Source organism: Takifugu flavidus, chromosome 16 (assembly GCF_003711565.1).
Source record: "Takifugu flavidus isolate HTHZ2018 chromosome 16, ASM371156v2, whole genome shotgun sequence".
NCBI classification, from domain to species: Eukaryota; Metazoa; Chordata; class Actinopteri; order Tetraodontiformes; family Tetraodontidae; genus Takifugu; species Takifugu flavidus.
The window spans coordinates 8704103-8719933 of NC_079535.1; the positions used below are offsets into that span (position 1 = coordinate 8704103).

A 15831-nucleotide genomic window follows, 5' to 3' on the forward strand; every position below is an offset into this window, starting at 1 on the left:
CAATCTACTGTATATACAGTATTCCTTTTTTGTTACGGTGAGGAAATTTGGTCTGTAGAGGGATTGCAGAGGAATGTGAACATTTTTAGACATCTATTCAAACTGAAAACCACTCTCAAAAGTGGTTTAGTCCAATTTCATGTAAGTAACCTTCAATGTGACATCACTTTTCAGAGAATAAGACAAGGACATTTTTGGTTCTGGGAAACTGTGATTTTTGTTTTTAATCAGCCGATACTTTTGACCCTTTTTAATCTCAACTCTGTTTCTTTCAGTAAACATTCACATCTATGTTATGTCCACACACCAATAATCACAATGACTTTTTACACAGCAGTCAGTGCAGGTTAAACATTTGTTTTATTAGAAAAAAAAGAGCCTGTACATCAAGCATACTATAACTGTCATGTCTTGTTTTTATTAGTATTCAATAAGACTTAAAATAATGCTCTCGTTGATACAGACTTAAATTAATACAATACATGTAAGGTTGAGCTGAACTTGCCCTGCCAGTATTAATATTCACAGAATACAGTCTGCAGAGCAGGTCAGAAGGCATCTTTGTAGAAGAAGCTCTTGGTTAGAATGCGTGCAAGAAACAGAACCAAGCATGGCATGAAACTAAACAACACCCCATAGTTTGTAGAGAACCTCAGCCCCCCATCTTGGAATAAAATGAGGTTCCAAATGCAGCTCCAGCTTACGGTTTACTCCAAAGTCCATGTGGAGTGAACATCCCACCACGGGTTATACGTCATGCCAAGGGAATGGAGACGGCGCCGTTTGCTCGACTCCGGCTCCTGGTGTTAACGCTGGACTCCGTGAGCTCCTCGCCGTGCTCCTCTGACTTCTTTTCCGCGATGTTTGACAGGAAACGCAGAGTGACCGAGTCCCACTCCTCTGGCAGCAGCAGCAGCAGGAAGCCCAGGCAGATGATGCAGGTGGCTGCAAGACGCACCACGCTGAAGATCACCTCGTGTTTCAGAACGTCCACGGCTGCAGCCGGCAGATGAGAAGGAGAAACACAAACAAGCGCAAATAAATTACACTGTGCTGCTGTAAGAAGATGAGCGTGGACAAACACGGCTTATTATCAGCGAGTGATCCACTTTATCCCATGTGTCCTTGTGCTCTTTACTCAAGGACAAAGGGTCATAACCTTCAGTTCTTGATATAGTCAATCATTCAAGAAGGCCATGACAACCTCATCCCTATCCGGAGAACAGTTACGTCAACAGTTAAGTCACATGGATGATTGATTAAATTGAGCCGTTAATGTGAAAAAGCCAGCATACACAAGCTGAGCCCTAATGGAATGTTCTGGGGCCACTCAGCACGTAGGGGTCGGTACCGTATGAAAGACCATACCTGCATTGCCAGGAACACTGAGCAGTGTTCCTATGGAGATGAGAATAGGATATGTCAGCACCACGCCAACGTGGACCAGGATGTTGAACACTGGAGGCAACAGGAAAAACATGCACATTTACCTTTATGATGGGGAATTAGTGATTGATTAGTGGTCTAATGTAACTACATAGAAGATGAGGAAAAAAAACATTGTTTCTGATCTTCTGACCCTCACCCAGCCACAGTCCCGCCAGGCCGCACATGTACCCCCACGGCAGCGAGGACAGTGAGCCCCAGTGCTCCACCTTGGTAAAGTAGAGAATGAGCGGCACGCCGGAGATGAAGACGAGGTTGAACACACCCATCGTGGAGAGAAAGTGAGCCACCTCTCCGAGGTTGGCGCTGCCCAGGAACATCTTCAGCAGCACCTGTGTGAGAAACATCCACCTGCTCACACAAACCAGCGCCTGTACTGGTTTGTGTGGAACCGAATGGTTCCGTCTAACCTTGTAGAGAGCCGATGTTGAAGCCGACCCTACAGCCAAGGCCACGCCCACAAAGGAATCGCCATGGAAACCATCTGCATAAGCCATCATGACGATGCCGGTGATGGCCATTATTGCTGCCACGATCTGAATGAGAGAATAAGAGCCATCACTTCAGTTCAGGGGAAGGCAAATCTGTCATTAAAATTGTCCAGATCACATTTCTCATACGGACCCTCACACCCATGAATCGATCCTTCAGAACGATCCAGGACAGAAGAAAGACGAAGGCCTTGTGGCAGCAGTAGAGGGCCGACACGTCAGTGGCGGTCAGCTTCTTCAAAGCCAGGAGGTAAAGGTAGTTGGTCAGTGTACACAAGATGGAGAAAGGCGCCGTCCTCTTCACGAAGAGCTTGAGGGTCATCCCGTCTTCTCCAAAGAGCCTGCTGCACTCCCTTGAAAAGACCAGAGAGGGACACAAGTCACGCCTGCCTGTCTGGAACAGGGTCTCTGCTTTCAGGAGCACTGTGGCTTGATGATAAAATGCTGGTTGCTTCGTTTCCTGGTTCCTCGTGGACCACCACGTCATTTTGTCTTTGCATTTCCTCTGGAATATTAAAAGCACCGAGGCCTTTGAGGATTACTGGTAGTGCTGCTGCAGTAAGCCGATACTCGCTTTAAAGTAAGAGAATTGTTTTTTCCACCGCTCTAGTTGTTAATGCATCAAAAAATTGTTTAAAATGCAGCAAATAGCAACGGCTCGGAAATAGCTTTTACTGAAATAATGGAAGATCATTGGATTTTTTTTTAAAATCTCTGGTGTTTACCTGAATTTCTGAATGGGCGTCTGTTTCTCCCGTGTGATAACAACATTCCCGGAGTAGTAGATGGGGAAGAACAGGATGTTCCAGTTGCTGCTGAACCAGGAGATGAAGAAGGGGCAGGAGAACGACTGGAAGGTCAGCTTCACCACCTGGGTGGTGCCGACCCAGGAGGAGGACACACACAGCACCATCAGCAGGCCGCCCAACACCTTCAGAGCTGTGTTGGCACATGTCTGATAGGAGCTGCTCTCTCTGCTGGACTCACTTCCAGGGGTCTCTGCATGGGAATCGGAGCCATCCTCCCCTGATAGAGAAGAGAAATACTTCATTATATATATTATATTTAAAACACTTTAACACTTTTCTTTAAAACACTCTCATCATAACTGCTGCCCTTGTTTTATCATTTTTGGCCCAATAAAAAAACTTGCCACGTTATATATTGTGGAGCTGTAATGTTTTTAGCTCATTACTCTAATAGCACGTCATAAATGATGTGTGACAGCCTGAGCCTGGTATTAGAATTATTCAGAGTTGGATAGAGTCCACATCTTCTTGGCTGTAGCGCAAGAGCCATTATCAACCGGACGCCCTTGGAGGTCACAACTGCGAGTCTTGCTGTGACAGCGTTCACTGTCAAAATGTGTGGGGTTAGCATTGTGGCCGCATGTGTCATAAATGAAGCTACTTATCTATAATTAGCACCCCTGGTGAAGGAGCACACACCCGTGTTGTCAGGTATGCACTGAAACCTGACACACACACACAACCCAACAGCAGCCACATGACATTCCTGAGAAAGTCATGGCAACCTTGACCTGGACCGATCAATCAATGTGGATGGATGGATGGATGGATGGATGGATGGATGGATGGATGGATGGATGGATGGATGGATGGATGGGTGGATGGATGGATGGGTGGGTGGATGGATGGATGGATGGATGATGGATGGATGGATGGATGGATGGATGGATGATGGATGGATGGATGGTGGATGGATGGATGGATGGGTGGATCCATCACTGCTGTGGCCCCTCAGAGCCATTTAGATAATAATGCCTTGCTAATGTCAGTCAGTTTATTGAACTGTTTTCTTTTAAAAGTTTTAAAAGTGTATTAGGTAAAAACAGGAGATTCATTTGTGAGACAGTTAGAACTGTTACAGACTGTTTGAACCGATTTCTAATCAATTTGTATTTTTGTTCCAACGTTATTTAGAATCTTTATTTGCAAAAACGTGTTGCTGCGTAACAAAGGGAGAGAATGAGCCGCTCAGATTAAATCACCTTACGTTACCTCCTGAAGCAAAAGCTTAAACTTCTAAAAGCCTTCAGTCACAGCAGGAACACTAAATCAAGCTAATGAGCCTGTTGGTTGCTAACACGAGTACAGACCTGAAATCTCTGCACGAGTAAAAGGTAAAAGTTTACTTTGGAACCTATTCTAAACCAGTAGATTGGTGACCATGAGGGTCCACCTGGTGCCTTTAGCTTCAGTGACATTACTGTTTTATCTGATAAAAGCAGCGTTTATGGCCACATTTCTGTGTTCCTTTTAGGTGAGTTTGCAGAAAAAGTTTCAAAAAACACAATAACAGTAAAGCATTAACATTCCTGCGAGTGTGGTTTAAGGTGTAAGGCCATAGTCCTGGAATTATGATTCAAGCGTTAATATCAGCGATGAGGTCACAGAAGGAACTGAACTGGGGCTAACTGAACAAAGTTTAATTCTAATTTAAAATACTGATTTCCAAAAGCACAATAGCCGACCTGTTTCCAGAACCAAGAGCAGGCTACATTTGAAAGCGCTGACACGGGGCCATTCCATTAATGAAATCACCACTCTTGCATTGGGACCACTAACGGGGGTTTTTCTGCTCTGGGTGACGCAGCCTCCCGCTCAAACCTCACATTTCAATCCATCCTCCGTTTTATCCCCTCACCGCTGACATTGATGGATGTTCAATCCAATATGGAGCCCGCAGGCGTGATTGCAGCATTCCGCAGATGCTCGATCTTTTTCGGAATTAGGGCAAAGTTGTGATAGAGGATGTCTGGACAGAGCAGGTTAAACAATATGTGCTTAATGGGCGTTTAAACTGTCCATGATGAGTGTGTCAGAGCCCTGATTGAACACCCATTAATATGATATTTTAGGTCAGGCTAACACATGCGCTTATGCCGGCGTATAGAAATGGCGTCCTGAGACCTGGTTGGTTGAGTTTACCTTCAGAGATGGGGCAGGTCAGGACCTGAGTGCTGTATGAGCTGAGAGGAGCCACTCGCGCTGAGTGCTTCTTCATCCTCCACTGGGGGCACGAGACTGTCCTTCGATGTGAAGTGTGTATGTGCGTGTGCGCCCGTGTGCGTGCGTGTGTCCGCTGCACACTCAGCAGCTCGTCCCGCGCGCTCTGTGCATCCTCGGGCTCCTGACTCCACAGCTTCTTCTTCTCGCTCCGGTTTGGCCCCCTTCTCTGTCAACTCTTCTGCCTCCTTCTCAACATGCAGTCGTGACTCCCCGCTCCTCTCCGGGTTTGCCGCTCCGTCACCGGCGCTCTTGCCGTCTCCGCGTCCGCCCGGGTGGTGACACGGCTCCGGCGGGCCTGGCTCGGAGGAAGTGGAGTGAAGTGGCGCCCTCACACTGGTGCACTGTCATGCCTTGATCCAAACGCCACCACTGTCTCCAAGGGAGACTGAGCTTCAAGTGTGTGTGGCATGGTGCAATCACTCTCTCATCTCTTTCCATCCTCCACCTCCTCTTTTCTGTCCGTCTGTCTGTCTTCTCCCCTCCTCTTCTTGAGCTCCACAAATCAGCAGCTTTGTTTGGAAGGTAACCAAGCAGCCCCGGCTAATTATGCTGCGTTAGCTGCCGCCCCTCCTTCTCTCCTTCCTGCTCTCCGCTCTGTTCTACCTGACCAGACTGCTTTCACCCCTTCCCCTCCCTCTATAAGCTCTTGTCCTCCCTCAGTGCCTCTCACTTCAATACTTCATGAAGGATATGCATTTATCAACAATGAAAGCAAAAATTACACTGTTATTACACACTTGTTACTATCTCTGAACTGTAAATACTACTAAAATGTCATATACATACATATTGGTCAATAAATCAGCATATTTAAATGATTCAGCGTTAATAATTCATCATATCAACACTTCAAATGGGTGAACTCAAAGATTATGCTTTAAGCTTCGAAGTGACTGGAAATACTGTTTAATATTAATCAAATTGCTGTCAATTCACAGGAAATGTTTAAAATATAATAATCTGAGGAAGACTGTGGTGAAACTTTCACGCCATCACGCCTTTTATTCCCCATGATCCCATCATTTTATTTGGAAAGAAAGCTGAAGGCTGGGAAACCACAGACCCCAAAACAGGAGGTTTGCATCCATGTTTAGAGACAAACACTCTGGAGTGACAGCGACGCGTCTGATGATGAAATGACGACCTTTTTTAACTAAATGGGAGGTGGCCAGTGAAGCCTGCTGCTGTGGCTTCAGTCACATTTCAGCTCTCTTGAAGCCTCGATCAGCTGTGACCATCCTGCAGAACTTTGATTTAAAGCTGCAGGAAATAGTAAATATAATTGCATCAGACTGTTCATAATATAAACGTTAATAGTCTGAGCCAATGAGTGACGGAAAGCGGCCTACAGACAGCTTTGACTCATTAAAAATGCAGTCTGAATGAGTAATTTGTTATGGTCAATGAAAAATACGAGAGTATTTGGTCATTTCTGGAGGAGAGTTGGGGGAAGCACTCTCATCAGCAGCCAGTCTGGACCTGAGGAAGACCGTCCCGGGTCATCGGAGTCGACGTGGTCGGTGTTTCCATCTCAAGGAAAGTCCTCCGGCCATTCAATCCCTCGCTGCGGTTCAGGGGCTGAATTGACACAAACATCCCTGATAGCTCTTCAGTAGTGATACGCAAGTGTCTGCAGTCAGCTGCACGAGGCCCTGCAGCCTGTAACATTATCTTCAGATAACCTATAGTCGCCCTCAGCGGGTAAATCGATATTAACCAGGCAGGGAAGAGCAGCAGCTTTTGGGAAGCAGAGACAAACTTCACCTGTGTGATGTGTGAGATGTGCAGAGGTGTCTTGGTTGTTTTGTTAAGATAGGAAATGTACAGCCCCCCCCCCCCCCCCCCCCCCCCAAGATCCCTGTCATTATATCCGTATCACTCCGAGCCCCCTCCCTTCCTGTCTGCTTCTACTCTCCGATGCTCATCAAGCCAAAGTTCTGGCACGCGTTCAGAGAGGACAGCAGATCAGAGTGCTTCTCTGTGCATCCTCCAGGCTGCCACTGAGGGACTCTGGCTCTTTTTACAATAGGGGGAAAAAAATATGCTGGGCTGTGTTCTGCTAACGTTATGAGTGTGAGTTCACGGTTACCAGCGAATCTGAGGAGTTCTTGTTGTCATTTTGAGGCATTAGGGCCAAACTTCAGTCGTCATTTAATTAAAATGTTTGTGCAGTAAGTGAATGAGGCGACCTCCTTAAACAAATGTTTATTAAGGTGTAAGCAGGGGATGAGCCGGGGCATGGATCTCAGGAGACAAGGAGGATTAAAGATAAAAGTAGTCCTGCTGATGAGTGGAGACAGGAGGGTGGTCAACAAAACCATCGAGTCAGCACAGCACAACACAGGGTGCTAAATGCTAACAGATTAAAATACCAGGAACACGGGTTCCAGGTATTCACACTGCAGGGGGACGTAGTACCCTTTCAAATATTAGACCAGGCCCTCAAGATGATTATTCATTAATGCTAAACAACATTGTGTGGTTTTTTGGCTCCTAAATTGTCTTTTGCAGCATCACGCTACATTATCGTGGTGAACACGTGAATCGGTTTCACCGTCATGACCTCATGTGCTGTAACTGATCAAAAGAAACTGACACAATGACGCCCCTGCATCCCAGATCAAAGCAGCAAATACTCCAGATCTCAGGCGCCTCGTTCTTCCCCTCCATAGCAACAGTGGGCCTCCTGTACACTCACAATTCGTGCCCTATTGTTATTCAGATGAACCGATCATCAGCTTATGGTGCAGGCTCCTTTGTGTTTCAGCCCTCTGTCTAGCTCATCACGGCTCACAGAGGACCAGGAGCAGAGACCAGGAAGGACAACCAAACACTGCCACAACATGCAGACATGAGGACACCTAGTGGTGAGTGTCAAGGAAATCTCTCTCGGACATGGGCTCATTGATTCATTTGTCATAGAAAACAAAATGCTGTGTGCGGCCATGTGGTGCGATACAGAGTTCATGTGTGTCTAATGGCCATCACGACATGGTTCTAGCTTAACTAGCAGCACTATAGTTGTTCATGTCGACACATGATTTGATCTATATTTCGATGCCATATAAATAACTGCACAAACCACAGTGTAGACTAGATTTACAGTTTCCAAACAAAATAATTGCAGTCAAGATGGGCTCTTGGGACCCCTAATTGTCTCAGCTCAGTGAGTTGTCTCTGCAAAATCTCCTTAGTCCTTAATGAGTTTCCTTCTAAATTATGCGTCCCTTTAATTTTCAGGAAAACATGCAAACACGAGATTTAATGACAGTTATTCTGATTTTTACATGCATGATGTGGCTTACACTGACGTAGACTCTATAAGTATTTGTGTCCGAAGTTAATGGTTCACTGGCTGCTTTAAAGGGACACATTTTTGTTGTTCTTGGGGGAATTACACCACCACAAGGCGGCAGTGTTGCCCCAGCTTGTAACGTCGGTGCTGCGCTTGATCATGATGGAGCGTCTATTAAGAACTTTTCACGTGCTCCCACCTATTATGTAATACTATGTTTGCAACTATAGGAAAAACAATGAAACCAAGTGCTGGGATCAGTCGAATTTTTTTCTTCTGACAAGCAAACGCTGCAGCCTTTTACCGAGAGCACAACTGCACAAGTGCGGGCGGAGGAATATTGCTTCCCTTACTTGCAGGTTTTTTTTTCTGTTTAATCATTATGTTTGCTCATTCCCAGGAGCATGTGAGACTAACAGCACTCCAAGAGTCATCCAGGCAAGGCTCATATGCCATTAGATGCTGGGCCAGTTATAAATAGCAGCGACAGAGCAGGCATGGGAACGGGACAGTCCAGAATAATTACATGCATGTACAGAATATTGAAGGTAAGGTTTGGGTGTAATAAAACGAACATTTCCATCTCGAGATCGGTGGATTCGGGCTTCTTTTAATATGCACAGCCAGACACCGATAAGCAGAGGCATGATCAATATTTCGCTTCTAGAATAAAATGCTCATTTAACAAATGCCATGCAGAGATTGATTCTCTGAGCCTTCTTCCATCATCTTCCTCGGAGGGCCGAGGGCATGTTCTGTGTTTTTTATTACTCTTTCCTGCCTTTTACCTGCTCGCTCAGATGGAAACGTCTATATTACTGATTCTATTTTCCTCCAAGAGCCGAAGCATGTCAGAGCCGAGGAGACGGTGATGTTTTGTTTTCAGAACATGCTGAGGTGGCTGTTTTAGGGCCCAACATGGGGGTCTACACGAATGGAATGAGCTGAGCAGGGGTGCTGTTGTCTGTCCTATTCTTATTTATTATCCTTTCAGACAAATAAAAGGCATCATGTTGTACTCCTCGTAAGAAGAGCTCCCCCGCCACCAAATGTAGTGCATGATACTCCTTACAGGCATCCTCCCTTTCAACACAGATGGCAAGTGGCAAAATTAAACTGGCACCAGAATTTTCCTAAATATATCATTAGCCCACAGGCTCGGCGGGATGAGCCAACTGTTCTGTTTACATGCTTCTTTTGTCTCGTCGTGATCAACAGATTGAAAGAGGTATGCTTTTCAATTAGAAATTAACAAAATGTAGCAAATGAGGGCGTCTTGTCTTGTTTGTAAGAAGCGAGGAGGACGTGCGCACACAAGAGCCTTTTAGTCCGACTCCTCCACAGGCGTCAGTGTGATCAATAGCTGTGCAAGCAGAAAATAGGGTGACAAGTACGCTGCCCTGAGGAACACCTTCTGTTGACTCTGGCACACACAGGGAATAAACAAGGAAATCAGTTGATGGATGGGTGGAGGAGCACATGGCTGCAGATGGTGGCATGTTTTTCTATCTTTTTTTTAATCAAAAAGCTGTTTACAGACGCAGAGGAAGCCATCAGCATCCGCACCTGCTCCTTCCACCAACAGCCATGCATCACTGGTGATGGTCCATTGTTCTCCAGCCAGGGTTCTGAGCCGCCTACATGCCTCTACCTGAGCGACAATTGTTACCCATCAAATGTTACAATGACCTGTTAAAGCAGCAGTCCTTTGGAGATAACTTGCTTTACCTTTATGGGTGTGTTACTGGTATCACTATTTCAAGTCTGAAAGTGTTTTTCTTATTCCAGATTCAACTTCGAGACGTCCCGGTCTCATCATGTGTTCCTTCACCTGATTCACAGAGACACTGGAGTAGATCTAATCGTGTGGTTGCGCTTTGCTCAGCCTCTACAGAGAAATCTGTCTACAGCAGGCTCCCCGGGGCGAGGGCCCCCAGCACCCACGCGCTCCCTCAGAGGCTTCAAACAACCCGTGTCAGAGTAACACGTGACGTCACGGAGTACAAGGCCTGCGCGCTGGAGTTGCACGTCACAACACCGGGAGAACATCTCTTGAAGACGTGTACCTCTAAAAGGGGCTTTATGTAACAGCCCCGGGGGGGAGACGTGGGGGAGATTGCGTGACAAGTCCACCTTACGCGAAACGCACCAGCACCTCCAAAAAGGGAGGCTCGTCAGTGGCATCTACGCTGTTCTCGTAAATGCGTCTCCTCCTTTCACAAGTGGAGATAAAACAAAGACTGTTACATAACAGAGGTGAGAAAGTGTCTGTTTGGCTGCAGCAGACCATCTCCTGTAGTGCACACATTATCATAAAGCCATTTGGAAGTCCAGGCCTGACACACACCACTGTACACGGAGTCCTTTTCCTTTGTTACGGCCCCACCGGGAGCAGCAGCATCAACAGCAGGAGGACGTGATGCGCTGAACTGATCAGCCTGCTGAGCATCTAGGATAACCTAAACACCAAAATGCAATCACGGCCCCTCATTCAGATGGCAGGATTCACAGAGGAAGAGCTGGTGTTGGTCATTTCCTTCCCATCCCCAGAAAACAAATTCGACTGAAATAGTGAAGGTTTAACACCATAAGCAAATTATCCACTTTAAACGTAATTAAGACAAATGTAATAATATTCATCGGTGCATGACAACGCTGTGTAACCCTCTCTCTCTTCCTCTCTCACTCTCTCTCTCTCACACACGCACGCACACACTCTCGTGATCCGCTGCATGATCCTCAGAGATGGAGGGATGCGCACAGTCTTTTGACATCGTGCTGCTTTCTGCTAAAACGCAGATTCCATTTTTTGCATTATCCTAAAATACCAATCACAAGTTCTACCTCAATTCATCTCTTATCCATTTCCCTCCCTGCCTCATGGTTTAACTGAATGTTGTCATAAAAATTCCTCTCACACTTGGCAGACATGTGATTGTCGCATCCTCTTATAATTCGGTACTTTTTTTTTTACTCACTTCTGTGGCTGGAGTAGCCCGGGTTGTAGCCGTAGTATCCGGTGATCCTCAGAATCCGGTCCTCGATGTCGTGCACCCCGTTGGCTGTCACTTTGGGGCTGCTGTCCATGAATGCAGTGCCACCGGTCGGCGTCGATTTGCCCGGCAAGTGCGTGTTGTTCAGGGGCTCCAGTCTAATGTCTCCGCTCTCCGAAGCCCCCTCGGCGCTTATCATTGCAGCTCCGGCTGGACAGAGATCAGAGGAGCGAGGAGGTGAGCTCTGAACGCGCCGCCAGAGACCATCACCAATTATCAACAAGAGGACGACGTTCACATTCCTTCAGTGATGCTCCCGGACGCAGAGCAAGGTTATCACACTCCGGGAGCTTGCAGACATTAACCGCTAGGGGGCGCGACACCACCGATACATATTAGTCACATTAAACAAGAGGAAAAACTTGGCTCTAAGTGACATCCTCCATTAAAAAGTCTGTATTTTAAACATTGAGTGGTAGCTGTGACTTAAATCGATTTTTTAAATGAAAAAAACTTTTGTTCTCACTTTTATCCGGAATGCTTCAAAACTTTTGGGAGAAAGAGGGGAGAGGAAACAAAATGCTGACTCCAACGAGAATTTGGCTCCGTTATAACCCCTCCATTGGTTCTACCAAATAATATGCATTCATGAATTATAGATTTTAACTGATATTGAACCCTCTCTTATTTGAATGCATAAATACCCTTTTTTCCCCAACGCTCCCCCACTTCTCTATAAGTATAATAGCTTCAGGATTATGAAGGTTTTTTTTATGCCTCACTTGGGGGAAATTTATTCTAAAGTAAAACCCATAACAATCTCTTTTCTTCTTTTCCTCTCTTTTCTTTAGCCACAGGTTCTTGGTCTGGTTCTTGGAAGCTCCGCTCGACTGGATCTCCCAGCTTGCAGATACGGAGGACAGACCAAAAAAAAGAAAAGGAAAAATCTGGGCACCAAATCCAATAACTCAGGATGCAGTATTTCAGTGTCTCCGATACGCCTCTTTCCAAGTCCTCCTCTCTCTCTGTGAAATTGATTCCCAGCGTGTGGAGAATTGGCACGCTGTTGGCATTGTTGTGCAGACACATGCACGCAGTTTACGATGCCCTCGGATGCCAGCCGTGCTCCCCCTCCCTTCCTTTACTTACTGCACCAATCTCCACCCCGTGTTCTTTTGTTTCGGTTTGTTTGTGCTCCAAAAACACTTATCTCACGCGTTCAGTTCAGGGATGGCTTTGTGGCTCCCACAATGAAGTGCCCGAGAAGTTCCTCCACGCCTGTTATCGGGCACTTCCTGAGTCTGTGCAGCTGTAGTCCAAACTAAAGTTTTATTCAGTCACCTACTTTAGTTCTTTTTGTAGTTGCGTGTAACACACACTGAGTTATTCTTTTTCTCATACAGAACTGATGCTGCTCCATTAAACAGATGTACCCCACTCGCAGCCAAATCTGCCCTCTGACAGCAGTGGGCTCATTAAAAGCACTTTGCAGCCCACATTAAGAAAGCCGTTTATGCATCAGCGGTGTCAGCGCAGGCTCTGGCTGTTTGTTTGAATTCATACGTGTAGCATGGCAGCGCACACAACTGACACAATTAAACAACGTCTACGGAATCCACCAAAGAAATCACCCCAGGAAGATGAATGCAAGCGCCTGAACAGCCTCTCTAATTGTCTCTGAAGCCTCGCCGATGGATGGGAGGCTCTTCAACACACCAGACAACATGATTAGCATTCGGAGCCCCCGACACAAATTACTTTCCTCACCTTTATCTTCTCTAACCTCTTCAGCTGAGAGAAGAATTACCAGCTCCGCATATTATCCTCGGATCACTGAACCCTTCCAGGCCTGCTGGTTTGTTAGTTCTGGAGTTCTGACCGTAACCATCTCTCCGCAGTGTCCAGCTCTCCAGAAAACAGAATCCTCAGTCAAAGTAAAATTAAAGGACACACTGAGGAGACAATATGTCCCAAGAGCCGGAGCCAGTACCAGAAGCAACCGCCCCCCACAGGGCCCCAAGGAAGTCACCTTAGAGATCAGTGACCGACTCTCTAGCCACTTGCTGTATAAATATTCAATGTGCTCTAAAGATAACCTGGCTTGTGCAGCGAGGAGGGAGAACGAGGGTTGTCGGGCACAAGAAAAGGTTGTCGTTGTTGTTCTGAATCCAGCGAGCAGAAATTTGCCAGCCGCAAAGGTTGCATTTGAAAGACCAGTAAATATTTAAAACCTTTGATCGGCCCTCTCCGGTAACATATGGCTTTAATTACAGAGCGCGGAAGGAGTGATAACTTAAAAGAACAAATCGTTCCATCGCTGCAAGTTTGCAAATGAACAATTGGCCCCTAAGGCAGACGCCGTGTGATGGGCTGCCAGAATAACGGCACCGCTACGCAGAGCGCCAATTTTACTTTCTGTCTTCATCCATCGTGTCGGGGGGCGAGATGAAATATCGCCATGTCCTTTGAAGCCTTGCACAACCTTTCTTTGTTGTCTCCATACAGAATAAAGGCTTGCCGAGCAGCCTATAGGATTTCCTTTTCCTCTCAGATCAGGAACTAACGTGGCCTAGAGGAGCTGATTAGCAAATGAGCTGCCTTGCTCCCTTTTCAGGATGCCAGTCAGCATATGAATAAAATATACAATGACCAGGCTGTATTTTTAAAAATAGACCACAAACAGACCACGGCCTCGACTCCCGAGTCTCGCTGCTTCATGTTTGTTTCAACATGCTTTCAGCCGAACACGCAGCCACACGTGCGCCACATCAGGCCCATCGGGCAATTAGTGCGGCAATCATGGCCGCTCAGCATAAGCGTTTTTGCATCATGCAATTTTCATTGGTAACTACCTGGGTGTCACCTCCCTGAAGGTCACAATATCCACATGTGTCCTCGTGCTGTTAAACCTGTAAACATGATTTAAGCCTGCCTGACGGGGGGCACGATGCAGGTCGTCCAAACCCTGAACAACATGTGGCTTTTGCGTAAGAATGCACCTGACTTTGGTGTCGTGCTGCCTAAGGAGAGGAAAAAATCATTAGAAGTCACTGCATAGATAACAGCGGTTCCATCACGCTGGAAGGAGATTGATCTGTTTGAAATGTTCTGTATTTCAAAGGGAGCTGCTGCCATTTTCAGCTTATCAAACTAGACAAAAACCTCAAACCGCTCATGTAAAATGATCCGATATTTCAAATCAGGGAGTGGGGAAATCCGACGATGAATCCAATGTCCCTGAATAATACAGCATTTCCAATAATTGATGCATGTGTCTCAGATGTCCTTGCTCTCCCCGCTGTCCTTACCATTCATGCGCATTTGCATAATTTCCAATTTCACTTAATCAGGTTGGAGTAAAACAAAAAAAGCACCAGAGAGGAATAGCCTGATATCTTTTTCAAATTGCACATAAATCAGTTTTAAACAAAACGCTGACAGCAGAGAGACTCCATTTAGAGTTGGCAGCAGAGCCAAATGTTGTTGTTTTTTCTTTGAACCACACTATTCATCAACTACAAGCTGACCAGATAAGTATCTCATTCTGTCTGAATCATTTAGATGAACCAACATCACCAAAACTATATTCAAAGTCACCTTAAAATCCGATTGTTAGCTTGGTGTTCCTGGTAGTGGGTGAGCTCTCTATAAATCCGAGATAAAAACACTATGTCATTCCAGTGCGGCATTGAGTCTGATTGTCCCTTGTGCTCATCAATATTAGCTGAGGGCATCGCTGTTTCTGTGCCAGCAGTGAATCTGAATGATTTTTGGACAGTTGGGAGATGCCGTCAGCAGATCGAAGTGAAAACTCTTTGTGTTTTGCACCATTTGAGACCAGCAGAATGGTTTAAGAGAGGATGTTGGTCACTGTGAATAAATAAAACAACATTTGGGTGATTCTGTAATTGTAAACATTGCTAATGGAGCCATATTGATCCTCTGCCAACTAATCATGTTTGGCTGTTAAATGATGTCCAAACACACCAATCAGTCACATGGAGAGTAAAATATACCATTAATTCCGGTGTTATTGCACCTTTAAACGATCCAATGGAAATCCTCTTTGATCGGGTTTAAAATCTTTTGGATAAATTCTAAACTTTTTTTCTTATGTGTTTCATTTCCCACTACAGACTCGCCCCCTGTAGTGGGAAATGAAATGAAAAATGCTGATCATTTTTTAAGACAAACGTGTCTCCAACCCACGCCTCCTTCAGTCATCTCAGCGTTCTCCCTCTGCGGCGTAACATCAGCTCCTACACGCCTGAGGACGGAGCTCCAGTGACAGATTAATGGTCCCCGATCTCAGCCCGGAGCCCTACAGCTCATTAGTGTTTAAACACAGGAGGGTCGCTCCACAGAATCAAACATGTTGAACTCTAATGGCCTGCTGGGAATTAAAGGTGGATACTGGTATTGACTGGGAGGTCTGTTTTTAACTCTTCACAAACCCCCCGTGGACCAGTTTCTCTTCTTTCTTCCTGCATTGAGTCTTCTGAAGTGTTTTAATCATTATTATCTTATTATTTTTTTCTGATAGCTGCTGAAGCTGCTGGCTGGCTGCTGTTGTT

General features: G+C 45.9%; 1 protein-coding gene across 2 annotated transcripts; it reads right to left on the reverse strand.

Annotated features, from left to right (window-relative positions):
* Window positions 1-341: 341 nt before the first annotated feature.
* slc35f4 (solute carrier family 35 member F4) lies at window positions 342-13209 on the reverse strand. 2 transcript variants are annotated; one of them, XM_057059429.1, is made up of 8 exons: window positions 13025-13209; window positions 11243-11467; window positions 2663-2963; window positions 2071-2290; window positions 1857-1982; window positions 1586-1778; window positions 1369-1458; window positions 342-996 (listed from the first exon to the last, which is right to left on the reverse strand). In XM_057059429.1, the coding sequence occupies exons 2-8, from the start codon at window positions 11454-11456 to the stop codon at window positions 755-757; spliced, it is 1386 nt and encodes a 461-aa protein (XP_056915409.1). In that variant the 5' UTR covers window positions 11457-11467; window positions 13025-13209; the 3' UTR covers window positions 342-754. The 2 variants fall into 2 exon arrangements, with proteins under 2 accessions (XP_056915409.1, XP_056915410.1); XM_057059430.1 differs by lacking the exons at window positions 11243-11467; window positions 13025-13209 and adding an exon at window positions 4889-5528.
* Window positions 13210-15831: the final 2622 nt, after the last annotated feature.